The sequence below is a fragment of the Chenopodium album genome, chromosome 7 (genome assembly GCF_948465745.1).
Source record: "Chenopodium album chromosome 7, dcCheAlbu1.1, whole genome shotgun sequence".
In the NCBI taxonomy this organism is placed as follows: Eukaryota; Viridiplantae; Streptophyta; class Magnoliopsida; order Caryophyllales; family Amaranthaceae; genus Chenopodium; species Chenopodium album.
In genome coordinates, this window is record NC_137840.1 from 14,183,089 (window position 1) to 14,209,136 (window position 26,048).

Here is a 26,048-nt window from a genome sequence, read left to right on the forward strand (position 1 = left end):
AGAACCTCCTCATCCATATCATTCGAGTCCATTAACGCATCGAATCTAGATCCAATGACCACCCTTTCCTTCGACCCCTTGACCAAAGAGCTATTCTCCCCTGTTTGACCCCCTGTCTCTGCCCCTGTTGTTTAGTTTCATTGAAGGCACATCGATTTTGAATATTATGTTGGTTTTAGTCAAATTAACAAAAATGTGAAATAAATTTAGGTTCAACTTCACTCTCATGATGATTTGAGCCAAATCATATATCGAGTTTATACAAGTCAAAATCTTGAGTTGGCTTTACATCATACGAGTTCAGGTTAGTTTTGAAACCTCATTTCTCGATTATAATTTGTTCAGTCGATTATGTGTGTCTATTCTCAAATTGGGTCAAATTTGATGTTTCTACTCATGACAAATTCATTTATACCCTAAGTAATTAATCCAATTATTTGATCCTATTTATATTGATGAAATAAGTTAAAACAAAACCAAAATATAGAACAATAGTGTCTCATAAATGGCACAACCAAAACCCAAAACAATTGAGTAATTGACCCATCAAGGGCATCAACTAGTGTAACTCTAGTTATATAGATTAAATCCATAGAAATTCAAACTAAAACTAATTCAGATTGGGTCATTTTTATTTATTTTGAATTTGCTAAAATGGTGGATTAGACCAGATTTCAATTCCAAAATCAAAAACATAATTTAGGGTTGAATGTACTTGAACCAAATCCAAACGGGAGTTTCAGCCATTTTGCTTCCTTTGCAACCTTGGCCAGTTTAAGTACGTAATAAACTGATAACACAGTACTAATTAAAGCTTTGAATTGCAGTGATTACCAAATAAAATTCAAATTACAAAATCTCTTTGCATAAAACATAACAATAACAGAGTTACACAAACATTTCATCAAACAGTTTATAGGCATAATACAAAAACAAAACTCAAAACACAAATTGAATTAAAGCGAAGATAATTACTGAGTCTGAGTAGACGTAGTAGCAGTAGAAGACGAAGAATCGACTTCCTCAGAAGCAGAAGAAACAATGGTCCACTCAGCAGGAAGAGGAGGGAGAGGAGGATAAACAGCAGGACGACGTCTTAATTCCCAAGCAGCAGTCTTCTTAGGTCGAGTCTTCATGTGGTGAGCAGTTCCCTTCTTCTGTGGCCTTGATGAACATTCTATTATCACTACGCCGCCGTTTGACGGTTGCAATTTCACTGCATTTCCACCATTAACACCAACACCGCCGTTGGATGGGATTGCTGCGATTCTGGTACCAAATATGGCTGACACTGACATTGTTTTGATTATTTTTGGCTTTTTTTTTTTTCGAGTTTCTCTGCTCTTTGAAATGAAGTGTGGAAGTAATGTTTTCCACCTCTAGTGATTCCGCCTTATCTTGTTCCGTTGTTGTGCTTAATCTCAGTTTCAGAAAGCCTTTGGCGAAGTTGGGCCGAGAATTATCATATTTGATTCATCTTGAGCGCTGCTCGGCCCAATAAAGATCGTGGAGAACTACATCACATTTTTGTAATAAACTAGTCGTTGGTGCACGCGCTACGCGCGTGCCCCCTCGACGGTTGGATAAGTAAGTTTCGCGAATCCGTATGGTTTATGTAGCATGCGTAGTAATACAAATCATTGCGTTATAAAAAGAGCGCGTTGCATACACAATTGATCTAAAAAATGCAATTTTGCTTAGGCTTATGTAATTATTTAATTAGCCTTAATTTGTGGGCTGATTGAATTGCTTTGTAACTAATCAAAAGTAGTATAGGTGATTACTTTTTATTCATGAACTTATATATTAGTTTGCGTTAGCTGGCTGTCTGGTAATATGTGCATCGTATGTGTTACAGTAAAATGGAGCTCGTTAAATGCTGCTGTAGTGTTTACCTAGTAGGTGTGTAAGGTTCTACTATTGTAAGGACTGATGTTTAATCTTACTGCATTGTAGGTTGGTTGTTTAGGTTATGTGGCAAAATAAGATCTGCAATGTAGCTAGCTAATGTGTGGAAATAATATGCCTTTTATTTATGGTTCTGTATTTAGTTTGCGTTGTAGCTTGACAGTATTTTAATTATATAAAGCCTGTGGCTGAGAACTCGAATGATAGACTTGTTCTTCGTTTTAGGAATTTGGTACGAGAACATATATGCAGCTAACATCTGATTTAACAGCAACTTTCTTATGAACAAGAAAGGATTACCAGTTTAAAGCCATGGCTATCACCTGCATTAAGGGTTTCTAGTATCTGCATTACCTCGTCTAAATTCCTATTCTAGAATACCAAAAAGTATAAATAAAAGCCTCAATATTAACACTGAAAAAGTTAAAGCTTGCAGTGATTGATTTAATTGTCTATCCTCTATAGTAATTATCTAGCCATTAAATTAAGTAGCAAAATTCTATAAGAAGGTGTAATATCCATCTATACATATATTTAGATTTCTCCGTTTTTTTTATCTAAATAAAGAAGAAGATAATGATAAACAAGCTGTATAGTCAAATAAATGAGATATCAGGAAAAGTATATAACTTTCTGCTATATTATAAATAGATATCCTGATTTAAGGATACTAATATATACATTACAGCTAGTTTTTATTGTTCTAGCTGATATCATAATCATTCACATTACAAAAGACTTCTACTTACTTAAAGTACGATGTCCAAAAGCTTACTTCCACTGCCTAACATGGCTTACTACATCATTGCATGATTATATACAGAAATGATGTTTATTGGGAACACAAGGTGAGCAAAATGTTCCTTGTAAACATCCATAAGATGCTGACTTCTTAGCTTACTTAGATACCTAAAATCTACCAATTAGTGGCAAAAGATGCTGCATTTTCATAGACTTTAGTGTGCTTTCACTTATGCATCACTGAAGCTGGGTGTAGTAGAGTTCTTGTTATCAGCAATATCCTGTTCAGCATTGTCCTTGAAAAGAGCTGTACGGAGTTTCTTCCTCGGAGCATGGTCTTCATCTTCTGTGTCCGTGTCCATATCTGCATTCATTGGTTCCTTATGCTTTGCATTGCTTCGTGGGCGAGAAAGCTTGGCCCAGGTAGGTAGTTCATCAGTTGATGCTGGTGAGTCCGAAATAATGATACCCTTGCTTGCTGGCTGATCTGAAATTTCGAAACAGTCTGTGTCGAATGCCTGTGAGGCTAATCTGATCTCTTGAAACTGCATTGCTTCAGCAAAAGCGTCATCAAATGCTGCTGTACTGCTAGTGTTGAAATTAGCATTGCTATCAGGTTCTGACACAACAGGCGCCTTGCCATGAGCCTTAGCTGTGGCTGCATAAGGCGGAGCATAGGGCTGCTCTGTATTGGTAGTGCAAGTCATAGGCACCATTAAAGCTGGGATCTGAGCATCTGGTTCATTATCCTCTACAACAACACTCTTAAGAGTCCAAAGCAGTACATTGTTCATTGCTAATTCCTGAGTAGGAGTCACTTGGATGTAAAAAGGTTTAGTGGAAAGCATTTCATGCACCACTGTGAAAGCTTCCAAATTTCCCTGTAATGGTAAACAGACACGGTGATTAGCAAGTGAATAAAAGGGCTCGCTATGTAAATGGTCTTCAAAGTTAATCTATGAAAAAACATCTAGACAGAAATATTATAGCAAAATTTAGAAAAAAAGAAACAAAGTAGAACAATCTGAAGCAAGAAAGTATTATGCATAGTATAGGTTGCTGTTGCAGTGTAAATAACATGGTATACATTTGAATGAAAATGTAAAAGAGAATAGAGTATAATATGGTGGTTGCTTCTTACAGTGCTTTTCATATTCCAAATTTCATTTGCCTTTTTCCGGAAAAGCCTCTCTGTGTCATCATTAAACGACGTGAATGACATAGTCCCACTTTCATCGACAGCGTCAAACTTAAAAGTCACTCTGTACAAGTATGTCCTTAAAGAGTTAGAATTGGCAGATATTTTAATTATGCTAATAACAGTTTATGTGTTAGTCCTTGAAAAGCACCTGTAGGCAGCAGTGGTTTCTGGTTTTTTGCAAGAGATGCAAGGGAAGGTAGTTCCTACAGGAAAGTGTGTTCTCTTTCCGCAGCCTACGCAGCCAATGTATGCATTCACTCTTTGTAAGTCAGGGTCTGGTATAGTAACTTTAATCCATGCTACTTCATCTGGGATCGTGTTTGATGCCTACATTAATTTAAGCAAACATTTCTAAGAAGCTCTATATGATAGAATATGTATGATTATGTAGTTATTTTCAGTGTTATGTAATAAATAGAAGGCTGAACCTTTTTGCTCCTCAGTTCAGCTATGGTGACCACTTTTTTTTCAGCACTTGGGTACCTTACATTCAGAATCTTTTCTTGTCTATCAAGCAGCACATGCTGATATAATTTGGCCCTGCAATTTAAAAGAGAATCAGTTAAATCTATGATATAAATGAATGATTTCTCTACTGTTAATATAATACATGCATTCATTACCATTCGCGAAGCATATCAGCCCTTTCTCCTTTAGGATTCATAATAATCCTAGTAGACATAGTAGTGTTCAAACCGAATCCTGCATTGAAAGGCAAAAACCGTTTCAGCCTAACTTCTACATTCATAGTACATTTGCTTAGGTACATGTAATAATTTACCTCTTGTGTGGCGAGTTTTCAGCGCAGTAAAACCCACAACATTAAATCTCTCTGCCCAGTTACTCATTTCATCACAGGGTTTACTAGTCAGGTCATTCCATGATGAAATTGTTATGGCATGGTCTTGGCTGATACATTATTCATTATATGCTATTAGCTATTCAAATGAAGTAGTGCATCAAAGCAAAAATATGTGTGATAAAGATCTAATGGCCTATGATTACCTTGTGTCAGTAACAGAAATTTCACGTACTGGACTGTCACGCCCACGAATGTTAGATATCATTCGAGGTGCATCCTCAACAAATAAAACGACACCAACAATATCTATTTAGGCAGAAAATTGCAAAATTATTTCAGATAATAGTGAAAGATTATAAACTAACTTTAGAGCTAAAGTGTCTATGAATAGTATAAATATGCAGGATAATGTTACCAAATCTGCCATTTGGATTAGGCGATCTTGGAAGAGTTGACAGCGGCTGATATCTAGGCTCAATTGGACCAGCTTCTGGATTCAGCCGTTGAATGATAGTTGTTGTCCAATGGTCATCTGATATGGAAGTTCTTCAAGGTTGATTTTGTACTGTTCATCCATATAGGTAATAGGAGCCTTTGATATTTCATACTGGCCAGTTGGTTTTAGAACATCTTCATATGCATGGATCTGATCTCCAAAAAGAGCACATCGCATTTTGTTTTGCTGTTTATACAGATACTATACAAGTTAACCTCATGTTTATCTAGCCATATTAAGATTATGTTTTTATAAAGCAACGAAGTTGAATATAAGTAATGCTTTATTTATACATGAAGATTTGCTAACAATAATTACCCAAAAAGGTTAAAATAAAATTCACAACCAGCTATAGCTCAAAATTCACTCTGAGAAATAAACCTGAAATATATAGTGCATATCTAGCCCATGACATATAAATACATTTTATCTGAACATTAAAAGATATGTTATTTATGACATATACTATTAGAAAGCAACTTAATGTACTCAAACTAACTCACAATTTCATATTTTCAAAAAAAAAAAAGAAAAACAACATTTGATCTATTTTAGTGTTGGTTTCTCATCCCTGTGGCCTTATAATAGTACATGAAATAATCTATAAATTTATATGCTGATTATCCAAATTTTAATACAAATAAGTCTAATCCTAGGCTGTGAGCAAATATATAGTGCATTAAAGAGAAAAAAGAAGACATTTTACTGGAAAAAAGCTACAGAAAAATCAGCAATACCTTCTCATCTTCTAAGATGATTGTTTGAAATATAACACCAGGCTTCTTGGGTGATGGCTGAGGCCTTCCTTTTTCAGCCACAGTGACCCTAACCTTATAGTCTTTGCTTTGAGTGTTAAGGTCATCTAGATAAACAGGTTCAAGCTTTACCTTCGAAGGCGTATTCATTTTCTGTACAAAGGTTTAGAAACAAAGCAAAGGAATTAAGGCAGATGCAGCAAAGAAATACAGGAATAGGGTCTGCCATGCAAGGTAATAAATAAGTGCATCCATGCAAGATCTATTGCATTATCTAACACCTTACTATGAAAGATATACATATTTATCTAAATTTAAATTTTGAATGTAGTATAAGGTTAGCAGAGGAAAACTTGTTGTTAGCATAAAAACAAGAAAAGATGATTATTTTTACAGCAACTGTTTTTCTACTGATAGTAAACATAAACAGAAAAATATATTGCACAAAATATATATAGATAACAATAAAAAAAAAGTCTTGAATATTTACTACACAAATTATAACAAGATAGTGAACAATTTATAAATAAATGTCAGTAAAATAGAAGCAGCTAATAAAATGAAGTGAAGGTTTTTTGTTTTTTTTTTCCCCTTTTAAAGAAAACTATGTGAAATATAATGTTTTTTGATATATAAGTAGAGTTATCATTCAAAAGTTTATCAAGAGTAGTTAATAATCAAAGGAATTGCAATAATATTTGAACTAATTGAATGCTTCAGCATGTAATCATACAAGAAAGTTAACATTTGTGTCTGTAAAATGGAAGCTTTGATTTTGTGAATGAAAGGCAACATATTTCGTGCTGAAAACATAGTCTGAATGAAGTGAAAAAAAGGAAGAATATACCCTTAGAGAGTATGGAATAACAGGGAATTAAACAATGAATGAAGAATAAAGATGAAGGTAGGTGGGTATTTATAGTTAGATCTTAGGTATCAAAGGTGACCTAATTTTTTTTTCACCTGGGTACTGTGCTAAGCAGTAGAAATACTGTTGTTTGCTCCAAATTCGTGTATCTAGAAAGTAGTATGGGGTAATATGCTGAAAAGTTAGTACTATTATAAGCAAAAAACTCTTTGTTTAGTAACTTTAGTGGGAAAAGTACATACATTACTTTTTACTTAAAGAATAAGGAAGTAAGTTTTCTTATTTTTGTGGCCAGAATTATTCTAAGCTGTAAAGATTAGCTGTCAAACATTATGTGGAAATGCTTACCATGAATAGTAAGTTTGACTTGTACTTGCATACTTTCTTTATAAATTAAGCTAAGTATAGTAGTAATGCATATATGATTACTTTTTGAAAACAAAGAGATGACATTTCTAATTTGGGCTCTATTTTACAAAGCCCAATAAATATCCCAAAAAAAAAAACAACCCATATATTTTGGACATCGTAAGTCTACAATAACTCTAATATTGGTCATCTAAATTAGTTCGGTAGACGTATACATTTTACTCTTTAGAAGTAGGTTAGAACAAGTGTAACCTTCGGAAATAATGAAGAGTTTAGATAAGAAATAAATTCCAAATGCTGTATAAATACCTTTCTGTTATACATTAGGCAGTATACTAATGAATAAGCTAAGCTACATTCACTTTCTACTATAATAGTTTTAATTGCAATATAGTTCCTTTTAGAAAGGTTACCGTAAATTTAAAGCTTGTGTATTACTCACCAAACAAGTGCAAATCTGATTTGTAAACATAGGCTATATCTGCAAGAAAACCAAAGCACATAAAATTCAATGAATCAGGATCTTATAAACAGTAGGAATCTATAAAAGTAAGTTCATTATTTAGGCTAATCATTACTTGGAAATACGTACCAGCAAGTTCAGCCCCTTCACAAACTCCACTCTTCGGACCGGAAGCTATTTACACTAATACTTTTAACTGCTACAACAGATCCATCTCTCAAAACTCCTTTGTAAACAGTTGAGAAGTTCCCTCTTCCCAACATATTTGCTTCTGAAAAGTACTGTGTTGCAGATTCCACCTCTTCCAAGTTGAACCTGAAGCTCTGAAGAGCCTCTTGGGAGAGGTCTCCGCTATTTAAACCATCTGCCAGTGGATCTCACCCTGTGGAGTATGCTAGACTAACCAGCGGTGAGGCGCTCTTGCTCTGCAGATCAATAGCATGGTTAGTGCTGAATTAACTCTCAGAGGCTTCTACCATGGTGCCAATCTTCTGTTTCTGCCGTCTATATCTAATAAATGTCAAAAATCCTGCTGCTGCAATTGTTACTGAGGCTGTAATAACCCCAACAACAATGACAATTTGAGGGAATTTTTTTGATTTTGAGCAATTAGTAGAGCTACATTTGGTTTGGAGACTTGCATTATTGGGTTCATCATGCATTGGTGTTGTGTGGTTTTTGAAGATTAAATCAAATGGCCGAGGTGAATTGAAATCTACATTTGAATTGTCCAAGGCAGTGCAAGCTCTCAAGGAAAGGAATCCTGCTCCACATAACTCTGTATTGTTTCCATATAGAAATCCTGTATCCAATCTCTTTAATGCTGCATTTTCATCCAGAAAAAGAAAATTAAATCAACTTCACCTCAAAATAAGCAATTAGGCTTTTTAACATGATAGATCTCAGACTTACAGGCTGGAATAGTTCCTGAGAGAGAATTGTTCCGGACATCCAGAATATGAAGCGGCTGGATGTTGGCTATGGTTGTAGGAATGGGTCCAGAAAGGTAACTATAGCTTAAGTCGTGCCTTTTTAACACATGCAAGCTGCCCAAGCTTGGAGGAATTGAACCATCTAATTGGTTATACTGTAAAGAGAGGGAACCAAGCTTACTCAAGGAGTTTAGTTGTGCCGGAATGCTGCCAGTCAAGCGATTACAGCGTAGGTCTAGCATTGCAGTATAGCAAGAATTCAATTAAGCTAATCCTCAAAAAATGAACACATAGACCAGGTTTTATTCAATCTAAACATCAAATCTCCTGAAGATGTACACAAAACTAATTTCATTTTATAAATGTATGCCTCTTGTAAAATACGAATTATACAAGAAACCAGCTACACCTGAGGCTAATGTTTCAGAAGATTAATCAGCCAAAAGATTAGGAAGATCAAACTTGTAAGTGTACTAATTGAGAGAAATCATGTGTACGAAGTATATGGTACATGTTTGGATGGAACTTGATCAAATTTCCATCACGGGGAAGTTTTATTTTTTAAGGCTCGTTTAGGACAGTCATAAATTGATATAATGATGAATTTGTGTACACTTTTATCGCGTCATTGATAATTAATGTTACACCCCCAACAAAACAACCGACTGTGTAAATTGTAGATCCAAGTTATAATGGCAAAGTAAGAACAGGCATAAAACGAATCTAGTACAATTTAACCGTAATGTGTATACCTTAAATTCCCTTTAATGTAGAAGATGTTTGAATACTAAACTAAATGCAAAATAGTATAAGCGTCATTAGTTCAATATAAAGTGGTTTTAGTTCTATAATAACAACAGCAGCACGCACTCTTTAATTCCATATAGTTTCTCTGCAAGGTGCTTCAAGGATGATAAAGGAAGACCAGTAATCCATAGCTAAAAAAAGTCGGCTTAGCTTTAGTAGACACTAAGAATTAAGTAATAACTATTTTAGACTGCAGTATTAATCAATTATGCACAGACATATCATTAATAGATTTTATAAATCAGTTCACTTAATGTTAGAAAAGAGCACATTCCAAACATATGATTAATTTAAAATTTTCAGGGACTTTTATCACTTCTATTAAAAGCATGTTAAGCAGAAGAGTCTCACATTTCTCACCTACATTAGCAGCACAGATTGGAGAACCAGGGCTAGGTGATATGACGATATTATCAAAAGCTCTCGCATCTGCTCCATCAGCCCTAATAGTGAGTATAAGACTTTTCTGCAGATAACAATAAATTGAAAATTTGGCAAATAATTATTGTTTACTATCATCTCATTGATACCCGGTCTTTTAGCCTTTCTAGTGATCTTAACTAAGATCAACATCTATTATCTATTGTGATTACGAGTCTGAAATATTATTTTGAGTTGATGTATAACGAAGTATCTAATAGTGCTGAAGCTCTTCATAATAGAAATGACTGCTAAATGCATGTTTCATGTGACTTAGACATTTCTAGACAAATGAGTTGTAAACAAAAAGGCACATGTAATGGCCATTGCAAAGCAGTCTTGTGTTTCCTATTTTATCAATTATTTAAGAGTATAACACCCTGTAAAACCATCAGCATCATGAGAACCTAACTACAGGAATCAAATTCAATTTAATATAATAAGTAGCATGCAACTTACCAAAAATTGCACTCTCAATAAATACCATATATGCTTTATAAAATTAGTATCATATAAGATTTAGCTCATGCTACAGCTTATAAATTTTGACATAGCAGCCTCACAGCAGTTGTAAATCGATATCGTAGTACATTCATTAGCTATCTTAACAATGTTGATGATGCCCTCATCCTAAACTTGCTCAATAACAAGACATCTAAAATGTGCAGAAGAATTAACAAGAGCTGCAAAAAATAAAAAGAGGATAAACTCAATGGCTATATTATACCAAACATTAATTCCAGGGCTCCAAAAAAAAAAAACCCACAAACAAATACCTGCAAACTCCCACAAGAACAAGCACTCACAGTCACTTATTATGAGGTTTGCAGCTCCAAAAACATTTGCACTGGGTGGTTAATAACTTTTTTCAGAGCGTTTTCTTCATGATCTTCTCCTTTTTTCCCCCTAAAACTGAACATAACAGGATGAACAAGTAAGAACTACATCAATTATAGAGGTACTACAACTTAGCTTTTGCATAAAGGTTAGCTGACACATTCTAGCAGGTGAATACAGGATTTAAAAGGTATACAAATCCGCATAAAATGCATATAGCAAAATCCTCAATTACCTATAGCAATAAGAACTGGTCAACATTTATTTTAGGCTTCAACATATTAACAAATTGTGAGTATTACTCTGCATCATTTTCAAGAATATCTGCTAATCGTAATAGGTCAAAAGACACTACATTGCTAACAGCAGTCGAAGAACACTTCCCTGTAGGTTTCTTTGTAAAAACACAGACATCTTTTGCTTTTTTAGCTCGGGATAATGCGACATAAAGTTGGCCATGCGAAAAGCATGGACGTGGAAGATAAATTGATACTTGATTTAGAGTTTGTCCTTGAGACTTATTAATAGTCATTGCAAAGCTCAATTTGATAGGAAATTGTTTCCTTTCAAACTGAAATGGATACCTGGCACCAGTAGAAGGTCTTAAACTCACTCTATGTAAGAATACTTCTTCTCCTTTGTAGTGGCCAACTGCAATAGTACATTGAATCACATTTGGGAAAAATCTCTTGCAAATTAGTCTTGTGCCATTGCACAAGCCAGAAGAAGGGAGCAAATTTCTCAAAAGTATGACAGGGCAGTTTTCCTTCAAAATCAGCTCATGAGGACTCATTCCACCAGGGCATAGCTTGTTGATGAACTCCGTCGGATAGATGTTACATGTATCATTCAAAATACCATCAAAACTCTTGTATATAACAGTTTGACCAGGAAATTGCTCAATCATAGACGTGTTAATAGAATCGACATCATCATTCATCGGCGTTAAAATTGCCTTTTCAGTAAACACTCGACTATCAAACTGTTCCTGAACAACTTCTGGAAATGTGTGGACTGTAACAGCAGAGACCAATTCTGTTAGGTTGTCCATCGAATGGACAATATCCTGTGGTAACTTGATCAATGCATTTTCTGTCTTCTGTAATTTCCCATTGCCTAGATCAAGCAAAAACCCAGAATAAGCAGGGTCTTCTCTTGCTCTAATATTTTAGGTAAGTCTAAATTTGATAAAGTCAGGCCACAGGTAAGAAGTTACAATACTTGCTTCAACTGCTTCCTTCATAGTTTTCTGAGGGACCACTGGTAAAACCTGCCTAAAATCACCTCCAAAAACAACAACCTTGCCACCAAATGTAAACTTGTTACTGCATATATCTTGTAACAAAAGATCCAAAGACTCAAGGTTTTGCTTCTTAGCCATGGAAGCCTCATCCCATATAATAAGTGCAGTTTCCTTTAGCAGTGCTGCTAAACTTCCTTGCTTTGGAACATCGCAGGCTAAAGAAGCTTCGCCATCAATTGGTATTTTAAACCTTGAATGAGCAGTTCTACCCGAAGGAATGTTTGCTGCAGCAATTCCAGATGTAGCCGTAGGTAAAACAATCTTGTTCATTAGCCGTAACTCTGCATACAACGCATTGTACAAAAAAGTTTTTCCAGTTCCTCCAGGACCATCAATAAAAAAGGCTCCACCTTTTTTCTGCATAACATGATCCATAATACACACAAAAGCAGCATTCTGTGCAAAGTTCAACTTGGAGCGGCAACTTAAGCATTCTTCTGGGATTGGAGCATCAAGGGCATCTAGAATGTCCTTTGTTCGTCTGAACTCAGCATCAACCTGGGAATTTAAATAGTCTAGACCAAAAAATGCAAGAGATTTACCCATGGCTTCAAGGTGCTGTTCTATAGCCCTGACAGTAAGTTGCTGGACTTTCTGCAACTGTTGTGGTAATTTATAAGAGAAGTCTTCACAAAGAAAAGAATAATATTTATCCCATAAAGCAGCAGGGTCACTTGGTTGGCAAAAAATCAGGACTGTAGCAAATAACCGCCGCAAGGAAGCAGGCATATGAGTCTCACAAGCCTCAGACAAAGTTAAATCAGCTGCATCATCATCTTCTATAATTCCAAGTTTCAAAGCAGCTTCTCGAAAAGTTGGATACAGATGGCCATTGACAGTTCTCAAACCCTGAAATGACTTAGGGCTTCTTACATTTAGGAGTAACAGCCTCAAGAAAAACCGTTCACCCTCTGCAGGATACTGCAGGATAGACAAATGCTAATCTTCCAATTGAGAGTCTGCTATTGGCCCTCTGTTTCCATTTCTTAGAACTCTGCTCCCATATGTAGTGCTCACAGAATTCACCATATAAATATCCCAAGCCATCTTCTGAGGCTGCATTCATTGCAAAAAATTCAGTTAATTGAGTCTTTGACCATTTTGAATTTGAAACAACAGCTTCTAGTCTTTCATGAGGATGAACGCAAACAGTCTGCATATTTGGTAAATGAACCTGCAAAGGCAAAACCGGAGGATGCATCTCGAATAGGTCAAAACTAAATATCCTCCATGCTGCTTCACAAGGAGATACCCATCGTCCTGATTGATACTGCGTAATCTCATCTACAACTTCGCTATTACATGACACCACATTATAAGAAATTCTATCATGGCCCTTATATACATACTTATATAAGTACTTTACTGCTTTAATCGTCGAACACACCTCAACATTTAAATGACAATCAAAAAGCAAAGACAAATATGGATTATAGGGAATAACCCACTGATTATCTAGCTCTGCATTTCTTATAACTACTTTCTCTCCGGTTTCTCTCCTACGATATATAGGATAGCCATCTTTACTATTAGTAGTTTCATTGCAAAACTTTTTTGGATACTTATTCTTACAACTGCGTTTTACACCACGTGTGCGCATACATGCACATTCTGGATTCAGTTCACCACAAGGGCCATGCATCATATGTGCTAAGACAATTCGCCTAAGACTGATATTAGCTTCAGAAGGCATTTCAGCACAAACAAACCTATCATAATCAGCAGGACATTTCATCTTATATTGAGGTTTTAGGATAATCAAAAAATGAGCATGAGGCAAACCTCTTTTCTGAAACTCAACTACGTACACCATTGCAGCAACTTCTCCAAAAACCTTCCTTTCCATGATTTCTTTCTTCAGTGCAATCAATTTTGCTCTAAAAATTCGAGCAACCAAATCAGGTCTGTCTTGTGCTCTCTCTCCAACAGCTAGCTCGTCCTTTATTTCTGGCCAATTAGCATTGCACGTAACTGTAACGAACAAATCTGGCTTGCCAAATCTCTGCACTAAAGTCATAGCATTCATATACCTTTTTTTCATATCCCGAGGACCTCCAATATAAGTTGGCGGTAGTATCACCCTACGCCCAACATTATAAGCAACAGTTTCTCCGCTATCCAGTGAATCCAAAATACCCTTATATAGATCGGCTCTAATTGTTTCTTGATTGTTTCGAAAGTAATCTAGCCTCGTGTTTTCAATCTTCACATACATGTCTACTATGTATTGCTGGAAACATCTCCCTGCTCGCAGCAGCATGTTGTTAGGCCGAATTTGCAACTTATAAGCATAATACTCCCTAGGAGAAATAAACTTATCTGTTTTAGTATTCTTTCTTTTTGAGCCTGTACAAAAAGAACCCATAAACTTCGTCAATGTCAAATAACCAATAGTGTATGTCTAACATAGATCGGAAAACACAAAGAGTTTAAAGGATCTACGTATTTCTTCTTCATTCAACAGATCTTCAGCACTATGAACAGCATAGGACATTACAGGATCTGGAATTACATCTACTGCTCGCTTACTTGGATGAGAATTTTTTTTAAGTCCCTGAGTCCAGCCACATTCCCCTCGAGGAAATAATAATGGATACTGAAGCGGATCATAGCAACCATAGTTATGATAGATTCGGTGAGTCTGATTAGATTTCCCAGACACCATAATATGAGGACTTGAGCTTTGGCTTGACGAAGCATCTTCTGGCCAGATAACAGCTACATCATCAACCGAAGGAGCATTATAGACACGCTGATCAAGTACGGGATTCTGATTCAGAATAATCTTCGTGTCCTCAGTAACAACACGTTCTCTTAGAGACCGGAAAAACATAGCATATGGATTCTGCCGCGACACATGCATAAGAATTTGAATCATATCTTCTCTTACTTCTAGAAAAGAACCCAATCTATTTTTAGCCTCATGCTGTCCATCATAGAAGTATAGCTGTAAGTATTTAGGACAATTTTTATCAGGTAATAAATCAGGGACAAAATGATACATCTGACCATGCAACTTAAAAACATAAATTCCTTTTTTGGTTTTTGCATCAAAATTTCCTCCAAGCGAACTGTATGCAAACAAATTGTTATATAGTCTAGCATATTGTCGAAAGTGAACAGCAATTTCATCCCTGGAAGTAAAGAGGTAAACAAGCTCAGGAGGGTACTCATTTGCAGCTATTTCAACATCTCCATTCCCACAGCAAAAATGGAGGGACTCAAACATAAATTTCTTTGCACCGCATTGAGGGCAGTAAAAAGGCACAGAAAGTCTCAAAGACTCTATCGGTAACTCGCGATCCATTGCAGCACCAAGAAGATCTGTCAAAACCAATAAACAAAATTACAATGACAACCAATCAAGATATGCACTTCCGAAATGTATAGCTTTCTGTAATTAATTACTTTCTTTAGGACGAGGCATGCATTCCTGCAACAATCTGCACAAAAGGACTGGATCAATAACATTAGATAAAGTATTTGAGCCTTGCACATATGCATTCACAGAAACATGTGTGTGTGTGTGTGTTTGTGTGTGTCCACTCACAAAGGACAAATATCCTTTCATTTTTTCTATAGTATAATCTCGTAACCTACAGAAGCATCCCATTAATATAAGCGGCAGATGCTATTTTTTTGCATGAAACAGCAAAAAAATGGAAGGAGGCAAAAAAAAAAAAAAAAAACTTTCACTTTGTACCCATTTTCTTGCAACTTAGGTAGGTTTTGTATACATTTACGTTTCTTCGTCATTCGAATCTTGCATGTATGTACATTCTGACCTTCCCTATCTGTTATAGCTGAGCTGCAATGTAAATCATTTTCAGTTGTGTTTCCAAACAAGGAGTTCATTAAACTATGTCATATAAGTAAACCAGCTATTGTTACCCAACAAATGCTGACTGAGATGCCCTTTTTGCAGCTTGATTTACTCGTTTACATGTTCTGCGAGAAAGCTGTGGTAGGCCATAACGACAATCTAGCACACAAAACCTTCGAATTATTCTAGAGCATAAAAGGTGCAAAGCAAATATATATAGACCAAAGCATGTTATATCTGATTCAGATTTATATAATACCCATGATTATAACTCAGAAACAGGTTCAGTTGCTGGCTGTAGTTGGACTGGAACTAACCTCCTAAAGGATAAATCAAATACAACAACAAACCAAATGCGGTGGAACTGTTTAAAAAAAGACAATAGCAAATGCATTTTAAAAGGTAGATTTCTAAAAACTGCAAAGAATACCCAAAGAACTATATGTATATATATATATATATATATATATATATATATATATATATATATATATATATATATATATATATATATATATATATATATATATATATATATATATATATATATATATATATATAAGAATCCGTAAAATAGCAAACCATCATATTCATAAAGCCGAAAATAAAAAATTCATTACAGTAAAAGGAATACATAAACATAGAAGCCAGGAACCACAACCTGGTTCTTAGGAATTAACTACTTCAAAGCATAAGCCACACACTAATGTGACTATTACATAAAGAAACCTTAACGACTAAGCATAAGTCCTTAAGCCTAGCATCCAAAACAAGCATGCTCTAAATAACACACAGCTAATCAACCCTAGCATGCTTAAATACAGTTTCTAAATCTGGCACATCAGTAACAAAGCGCTCTGAGGACTCTACTCCAGCAGCATTCTTACAGCTTCCTTTCACAACAACTCTACGCTTTAACGGCCGATCTGGTGGAAGAGCAAGGACAGCTATCTGTGATTCTTCACCAGTTGGTGTTACACAGCAATCAATCTGTATACAATTACCAGGATCAGATTCTTTAGAACTCCTTTCTAAACACTCAACATGACCTTTTAGAAGCAAATACTTTTCCCTTATCAAGGAGCATTCAGCACTTAGCTTTGCTGCAGTACCATAGTTGGCATCAACAATCTCTAAATGAAACTGAGAAGCTATGAAAAAGGATGCTTTCTTTGCAACTCTCTGCTCAGCTGTAGCTGCTTCAGCACAAGGATCACTAAAAATACATTCCATAGGAATATTACTATGTGGACAAGTTACCATCAGCCATGAAATATAACCATGGCCCTGTACCATAGTAGTCTCTATGGTAGTTGCAGTAACACCAGTTTTCCTCACCAAGACACCCAAAAACTGTGCAAAGTCAACTGAAACATGGATGTCGTGAAATGATGCATTCTCTCCTGAAATACATTCTGCCCGTATGCGGGTCAGGTCCTCTCTCTCCTGTACTAATTCAGCGCATCTATTCTTATATAACTTCACACATAAACGATACATCCTAAGGCGTTCGTGTGTGAAATCATCTACTCGGACATTAAAATGACCAATCAACTTTTTCACAGCCTTATGAGCCGCTCTCTCGCGAGACTCTTCTACAGAAAAGGCATCTCCACCATAAAACAGGAACTTTGAACGTGTACTTGGTCGGCCAACCCGTACAAAGGCATTGTTTTTAGCAGCATCTATGAATCCATAAACTGGAGGTGGGAACTGGAGCCAAGCAACAATCTTTTCCAACAGAGGCTGAAAAGGGACGCAGACTTTGTTCGATCGCCTAGCCATAACCTGTAATGGCAAAATTGATATTCAGGGAACAATTCAGACCAGGCAAACTGTGTTTCTTCCATAAAACACCTTCATACCGCATCCACAAAACCAACGGCTTTTGAAATCAGACTCTAATAAGAGAGCTACCTAATCACGCAGAGGAAATATCTCTAAATGTTACAAATTTGCTGTATTCAACCTAATGCACACCACTAACAAGAACTTTGCAGATAACAGGGCATCATAAAACAGACTATAGAACAAAAGCATACTAAAAAGACTATTTAATAGCAGGAGCAAAGAATACAAACACCATAAAAAGACTATGTAATAATAACAACAAAGAATCCTTAAAGGAATCAAAAGGCAACACGAATTTTAAAAAAGAACAAAGGAATTACCTTAGAAAATCCTGCACACTCAACAGAACACACTGGCTTTTAAATGAAACAAAGCACAAAACACTTCCACCAAACCTGTAATCCAAAAATGGCATCACTTAAAACATGTAAACCAAACTAAGACTAAGCACTTTAGATACAGCAAACCCTTCAAAGATCACAATACTTTAAAAATAGGAACTAAATCAATGACACAAACATAAAAGCACATAAATCCAAAACAAAATCTATAATAGTAAAATGTAGCACACTCTTTAAAGATCATCTTTGAGATGGCTTGCTCAATTTTAAAAGGATGTATGAAAATTACTTGTAAGTAATTTAAAGTATTTGAATAATAGATATCCAAACAACAAAAACTAAATCAATGCCACAAACCAAAAAGCAAAAAAAAATCTTACACCCAAAAACTGTAATGCTAGGGTTCAATCTGTCAAGAAACTCAAGTGAACAAACAAAATCCCACATAAGAAAACAACAGAAACCCATAATACTAAGGTTTGATTTGTCAAGAAAATATCCAATCTGTCATTAAATTTTAAATTGATCATATTTAAAGAATAGGAACTAAATCAATGACACAAACATAAAAGCACATAAATCCAAAACAAAATCTATAATAGTAAGATGTAACACACCCTTCAAAGATCATAATTCAGATGGTCTGATCAACTTAGAAAGGATATATGAGAGTTGCTTTTAAGTAATTTAAAGGACAAAAACTAACTCAATAACACAAACAAAAAAGCACATAATTTTTTTTTTTAAAAGCTGTAATGCTAGGGTTCGATCTGTGAAGAAACTAAATTGCACAAACAAAACTGCACATAAGAACAGAACAAAAACCAGTAATACTAAGGTTCAATTTGTCAAGAATATGTCCAATTTGTCAAAAAATTTAGAATCGATCAGGAATAAATCATAATGTTGACTACAGTGAACACTTCAATGCCAATTCCAACCAACAACACCTAAAAGAATACCTTAGCAAACCAATTTCAAAGAACCAGTGCCCACAAATGATACGATAATACGGAAACCCTGAGCAACCTCTATCTCTATTTATAGGCTAATAAACCGACTACACCCACAAGAGTAACCCTAACCACAGGCACAACAAATTAAAGTCCAAGTTTCCCCCCCCCCCTGTTTAGAAGTACAATTGAGTAATCCCCAAGGCTTAGGCCTTCCCTAAGTCTCTTCAAAAAGTACTACACAAAGCACTAACTGTACAGAACATCTCAGGAGGTCTCCTCAACCCCCAAAAAAAGAGGATCTATATCCTAAACACACACCCAACCAAACTAAACACATTCCTAACCTACGAATCAAAAGCTAAACAACAAACCAAACATGCAAGCCAGTAAAGCAACCAAAACAATAACATCCAAAAGCAAACCAGCTTATGTAGTCTTATCATCCAACCCAAAAAAAGCAATTTATAAGGAAGAAGAACTCGAAACCATACCAGCAAATCCCAGACATGACGCCAACCAAACCGTATTACCTTGCAACCCTCAGCAGCCACGGAAAACCCAAACCAAACCAAGACAGAGCTAAACGGGAACTCTCCCAATTCAACAAGCACCAAAAAGGAGGCCTTAGCTGGCAACAAAAGCAAACTGCAGAAAAGGCAACAGCTGTACCCTCCTTTACAAGTGCCAAGGAGAAAGCAATATAAGGGAGCAAAGGGTAATTTAGGCAATTCATTAATTTCGGGGCTGAAAATGTAATAATGCCCAAAGTTACTGTTACTAAACTTTGCATATTTATAAGTGTTATAGATAAAATAACTATTTAATCACTCTCTTTTTCACAACAATTTTAACACCTTGACATTTTAAATAATTCACTTTGATCGTGGTCAATAATTTATACTTCGTAAATAAAAATAATTATTACCTCCGTTATATATTATTTGCAACGATTAGACAGTTTTTCTCTCTACTTTATAGTCTTTATGTCAAATCGTTACAAATAATATATAACAGAGGTAGTATAATTTTGTGAGTACTTATTAAAATCATTTCAATATATTTCAAAGTTTAACTTTTATAGCTATGCTGAGAAGGTTTTGCATAGAACGAACTCATGTGAGTCCGGTTTATAATGCACACATTCATCCCCACCCAATGCCACTAATTAGTCGACGGCCGGCGACCCATCCCCTCCCATTGCGGCGCTTGCAATTTGTTTTGTTTCTTCAATTAACATCGAATTTGTAGCAATGGTGTTGGTATTGAGCTCAAAACTGAATTTGGATTTGATTATGCCGATTTCAAGCTCAATCGTCCCAAAAATCATGGCGGCCAGAAAACTTGTGTTGATTGCTTTTATTACCGATTCAACCGTTTTGACTCAGTCCAATTCTGGTCGAAGTCAGCGAAACGACTTTTGCATTGTCGTATGTCGGTAATGGTGGCTTCCTTGCATTTCCATGGCGTCAAAGCTGCTGGTAATCCTAAATGTTGAAGCTTATAGGTTTTGATGATGATAAACTTAAACTAAAGCAAACTCAACTAAAGGTTTACAAGTGTTTAGTACAGGAGAAGTTGACCTTGGTGGTGGAAGAGTATCTTGAAGACATGAAGAAACCTTAGTTAAAAAGTTAATCAATAAAAGAAGAGTTCTCAAACAAGAACTAAACTCCTTAACAGGAATGTTCCCTAACAGGAACTTAAAGGTTGTAAGCTGAAGACAGTAAGTTCCACAAGGAACTTAGGCTGCGAAGTTCCAGTTGAGGATTGGAGATCAAGTGACAGCAAGAACTTGTTCCTGGCCTGCGTAAAGCCCAAGTTATTCAGGATTACAAAAGCGCGACATTGAAATATTAATTTAGTTAAGATTTTATCTTCTAGATTTATTGTTAAATATGTTAATAAGATATGCATGAAATCTATTAGAGAAGTGACAAGATAATTTGGCAAAAAGATAAAATAGGAAAAATATAAAAAGATAGATTTTGGAAAAAGATTTTGTTTTAATTTATTTTCCAAAAATCAGTAAAAACGATATTATTCTTTTAACTATATCTTCTTGTGTTTTTCGGAAAGGATTTTCTTTAATAAAAAGATTTACCAAAATCATATTTTGAGATAAGGAAAGTTAAAATCTTTATCTTTAGAAAACCTACTTGCTATACGAGTTACACTTGTATAAATAGTAGAGACAGAATTGCTTTAGGTTTTTGTAAGTTTATGCGTGAAGAAAATCTTGTGAGCTTTATCAAAGTGTAAGTTTGCCAAGATTTATCTTGTCATATTAGTTTCGGTTTTTATGCATAGCTTGCCTAACATATTCTAGATATTTTGTTTCTATAATTGACTGGGCTGTTGGGTGTGAGTGTATGAAATTTACAATTGCATACAGGAGAAACAACCTTGTGTTAAAAGGTTGTATTTGTACTGTGAGAGTACGAGTGAGTTCAAGTCAGGGGATTTGAATTGGGTAGGATTTAGTCTTACTGTGCTACAAGTTCTAGTTGGAACTTGTTTATAAAGGTCTGAATTATAATAGGTTTGTAATTTTACTATTGCCCTATTATAGTGGATTGGTTTTGTGTTGAAATCCCTTAGAAGGGTCGAGGTTTTACTTCCAGTAGGGCCCTGGAAGGTTTCCTCGTAAAATTGTGTGTGCACTGTCAAGTTCCTTTTACATTTTGTCTTAAATCTGCGAAAGTAGTCACTAGGAACATAACTACAATTCACACCCCCTCTTGTAGTGTTCGTTTCAACTAACAATTGGTATCAGAGCAAGGTTCTCACGTGTAAGCAGATAATATTGCCGAGTAAGTTCGTGAGGAGAAATGAACTACAAAGAGAAACTTGAAGAAGGGTATTCAACCCAACGTCCACCTATGTTTAACGGTAAGTTTTATACCTACTAGAAGAACAGAATGGAGATCTTCATTAAGGCTGAAAATTACCAAGTTTGGCGCGTTATTGAAGCTGGTGATTTTGAGGTAGCTGCAACCAATGACAAAAATGAGGTAGTTCCTAAACGTATTTCTGATTACGACAAAGAGGATTATCAGAAACTCGAAATGAATGCTTTAGCAATAAAGTATTTACATTGTGGTCTTGGACCTCATGAACATAATTGTATCATGGGGTGCAAGACTGCTAAACAGATTTGGGATCTACTTGAGGTTACTCATGAAGGTACAAACGAGGTAAAACGTTCTAAAATTGATTTGTTGATGTCTAGATATGAAAGGTTTTAAATGCAATCCAAAGAAACAATAGAAGAAATGTTTACTAGATTCAATGATATAATCAATGAATTAAGCTCCCTTGGCAGACATATTCCTATTGATGAACAGGCTAAAAAGATCTTGAGAAGTCTCCTACAGGATGAACGATGGAGATCCAAAGTTACTGCCATGCAGGAAGCAAAGGACTTCACTAAGTTTAATATGGAACAACTAGCAGGATCATTGATGACTCATGAATTGCATCTGAGTTCCAACAACGAAAGTTCCAAAAACAAGAGTCTTGCTCTAAAAGCACAAGACTCAGATGAATCTGAAGTTGATGAAGAGGAAATGGTTATGTTAGTCAAACGATTCAAAAAGATGATGAATAATAGAAAGTTTGACAGAAACAAGAAGTACACTGGTTCTAGAGATACTACCTGTTTCAAATGTGGAGCAAAAGATCACTTCATTAAAGACTGTCCACTCAAGGAAGGTAAGAACAAGACCAAGGAGAAATCCAAGGAATCAAGAGTGTATAAGCCTTACTTCACTAAAGACAATGTGAAGAAGGAAATGTTGGCTGCCTGGGGAGACACTGATACAGAAGATGAAGAAGATCAACCTCCTGGAGAAACAGCTCATCTGTGCCTAATGGCAAAATCAGATGAAAAGGCTAAGCTAAAGGAACTTGAGGCTGAGGTATGGTCTTCTAAAAAAGATTTAGAACATTTTTCTAAAAAGAATCTAATATGTGCTGTTTTAGATATTCAAGAAGAGCTCAAAGAATTGCATAAAGCTAAGCAGCAAAGTGATAAAGCTTTGATTACTTACCAAGAAAATAGTGAGTGGGTTGACAACATGAAATTTGACATTCAATATAGATTCTTTAGTCTTTTTGATGACAATATTGTTTTAAAAGAGACCTTAGAAAATTTAAAACATGATAACATACTCTTAAATGTTGAACTCTCTTTATTAAAATTAGGAATAGACTCTCCTAATTCTGAAGTTCCTGCTCTAGCTCACTTCACCAATTTTGAAAAGCTAAAATCTGATTTAGGAAAGGCCAAGATGGAGAAAGCTAGACTTGAGGGGGAACTTGAGAAGGCTAAGAAAGGTAAGAAACCTGTTGAGTATATAGTTCCTGACTGGATCACTAATGCTCAGACCAAAAGAACAGAAGGACTAGGTTTCAAGAAGAAGTTCCAAAAGGAAAAGAAGTATGTTAACTTACCTAGCAGTATTGTTTGTCATTTCTGTGGAAAGACATGACATAAGCAGATGAATTTTCCAAAGAGAGAAAGTAGTACATAGAAAAATAAAAATTATGTTAAGAAAACATGGGTTATGAAAAATGATCCCACTCCTATTACACAGGAACCCAAGGAAACCTGGGTTCCTGATACTAACGTTTAATTCTTCATGCAGGTTCCAGTGAGGGAGAACAACACCTGGTACCTCGACAGTGGTTGTTCAAAGTACATGACTGGAGACAAATCTAAATTTCTCTCACTGGATGCCTACTATGGAGGAACTGTGACCTTTGGTGACAACATGAAAGGAGATATAATTGCCATTGGCTAAGTAGGAAGGTCAAGTTCCCATGCTATTGATAATATATTGTTGGTCGAGGGCCTCAAACACAACTTATTAAGCATTTCACAATTTTGTGACAAAGGTAACTCAGTAAGTTTTACTTCCAATAAATGCAGAATCATTCACAATGACACTGGGAACATCATTTTAGAAGGAACTCGTAAAGGGAACACATATATTGTTGATCTTAACGAAGTTCCTAATAGCAGTTTAACATGTCTCAGTATTATGGAGAATGATCCTTTATTATGGCGTAAAAAAATTGGTCATGCAAGCTTCACTTTACTTGATAAGCTTAGATCTAAGGAACTAGTGGAAGGACTTCCTTGCATTAAGTTCCTGTATGACAAAGTGTGTGATGCTTGTGTTAGAGGAAAACAGACTTGAATTTCCTTCAAGTCCAAGAAAATGGTAAGCACCAAAAGACCTTTGGAACTTATTCATATGGATCTTTGTGGTCCTATGAGAATCCAAAGCAGAAGTGGTAAGAGGTATGTAATGGTGATTGTTGATGATTTTTTAAGATTTACTTGGGTTTTCTTTCTTGTCAGCAAAGATGAAACATTTGATGAATTTGTAGCCTTTGTAAAGAAAGAACAGAGAAGAACAGGTAATCCACTGATTCACCTTAGATCAGATCATGGAACAGAATTTGAAAACTCAAAATTTGATGAATTCTGTATTGAGCATGGTATGGATCACAACTTCTCTGCACCAAGAACTCCACAACAAAATGGAGTGGTAGAACGCAAGAATAGAAGTCTTGAAGACATGGCTAGAACAATGCTAATTGCAAGTGGACTGCCAAGAAACTTCTGGGCAGAAGCAGTGAATACAGCATGCTAAATTCTTAACAGAGTATTTGTTGGAGCCATCACCAACAAAACTCCCTGTGAGCTAATCAAAGGGAGAAAACCTAACATTTCTCACCTCAGATCTTTTGGATGCAAATGTTTTGTTCATAACAATGGAAAAAGAAACTTGGGAAAGTTTGATGAAAGAAGTGATGAAGCTGTTTTCTTAGGATATGCTTCAAATAGTAAAGCTTATAGGGTCTATAATAAGAAAACAATGTGTGTTGAGGAATCTGTACATATTATATTTGATGAAACTGAACAATTGATTGATGTACAGGAATGTGATGATGATTTTGAAATAGGACTTGTTCGCAAGCTGGATCCAAATGAAGAATCATCATCATTGCAGAAACAACATGAAGAAAATGAGACAAATCCAGAAGCAAATGAAGATCCTACATTGGAAAATGCAACAGGAACTCCACAAGTTCCATAACAGAATGAAGCTAATCTATAAATTCAAGAAGAAGTTCAAACTGAGAATCAAGTTGAAGTTCCTACAGTTGAACCAGTCATCAACAATGAAGAAAGATTGTATCCAATTAAAGACTTTACACCAAAGCCTTGGAAACATCAGAAATCTTATCCAGTAGATGCAATCATGAGCGATATCACAAAAGGAACTCAGACCAGATCTCAGCTAAGGAACTTCTGTGCATTTTATGCCTTTCTATCTTCAATGGAACCTAAGAACCATGTTGAAGCTTTGACTGATGCTGACTGGATTAATGCAATGCAAGCTGAACTTAATGAATTTGAGAGAAACAAAGTCTGGCATCTAGAACCTAGAACTAAACAAAAGAAGACAATCGGATTAAAATGGGTGTTTAGGAACAAGCTAGACGAGCATGGTATTACTGTCAGAAACAAAGCTAGGCTTGTGGTACAAGGTTTTAATCAACAAGAAGGTATTGACAATGAGGAAACATTTGCTCCTGTAGACAGGTTAGAAGCTATACGCTTACTCATTGCTTTTGCTGCTTATATGGGATTTAGGTTGTACCAAATGGACGTTAAATGTGCATTTTTGAATGGATTTCTTGATGAAGAAGTCTATGTGGAACAGCCTCCTGGATTTGAAAATCCAGAATTCCCAAACCATGTCTACAAGCTTGACAAAGCTTTTTATGGGTTGAAGCAAGCTCCTAGAGCATGGTATGAAAGACTGTCAAAGTTCCTATTGAAAAACGGTTTTAAATGTGGTAAAATTGATAAAACGCTGTTTTTAAAATCAAATGGAACTGATATATTAGTTGTACAAATTTATGTTGATGATATTTTATTTGGTGAAACTAATGAGTCTTTGTGCAAGTATTTTGCTGACCTAATGAGTGGAGAATTTGAAATGAGTATGATGGGAGAGTTAAATTTCTTTCTCGGTTTACAAATCAAACAAACTGAAGAAGGAATCATGATCCATCAACAAAAGTATATCAAGGAACTGATCAAGAAATACAAGATGGACAATGCAAAAACCAATAAGACTCCTATGGGTATTGGAACT

General features: G+C 35.6%; 3 protein-coding genes across 3 annotated transcripts; all 3 read right to left on the bottom strand.

Moving 5' to 3' along the window:
• Window positions 1-805: 805 nt before the first annotated feature.
• LOC145638934 (large ribosomal subunit protein cL38-like) lies at window positions 806-1,387 on the bottom strand. Its single transcript, XM_081690010.1, has one exon. It carries the CDS (start codon window positions 1,296-1,298, stop codon window positions 972-974), a length of 327 nt encoding a protein of 108 aa, XP_081546136.1. The 5' UTR covers window positions 1,299-1,387; the 3' UTR covers window positions 806-971.
• Window positions 1,388-7,574: 6,187 nt separating this feature from the next.
• LOC145640029 (uncharacterized) lies at window positions 7,575-8,777 on the bottom strand. Its single transcript, XM_081691340.1, has 4 exons — window positions 8,516-8,777; window positions 8,064-8,426; window positions 7,758-7,967; window positions 7,575-7,621 (listed from the first exon to the last, which is right to left on the bottom strand). Exons 1-4 carry the CDS (start codon window positions 8,775-8,777, stop codon window positions 7,575-7,577), a joined length of 882 nt encoding a protein of 293 aa, XP_081547466.1.
• A 2,120-nt stretch (window positions 8,778-10,897) lies between these two features.
• LOC145640030 (uncharacterized) lies at window positions 10,898-19,606 on the bottom strand. The gene is made up of 10 exons (XM_081691342.1): window positions 19,404-19,606; window positions 17,897-17,971; window positions 17,706-17,748; window positions 16,548-17,513; window positions 15,794-15,861; window positions 15,311-15,345; window positions 14,345-15,226; window positions 12,825-14,248; window positions 11,821-12,751; window positions 10,898-11,715 (listed from the first exon to the last, which is right to left on the bottom strand). Exons 1-10 carry the CDS (start codon window positions 19,604-19,606, stop codon window positions 10,898-10,900), a joined length of 5,445 nt encoding a protein of 1,814 aa, XP_081547468.1.
• Between the last annotated feature and the right edge of the window lie 6,442 nt (window positions 19,607-26,048).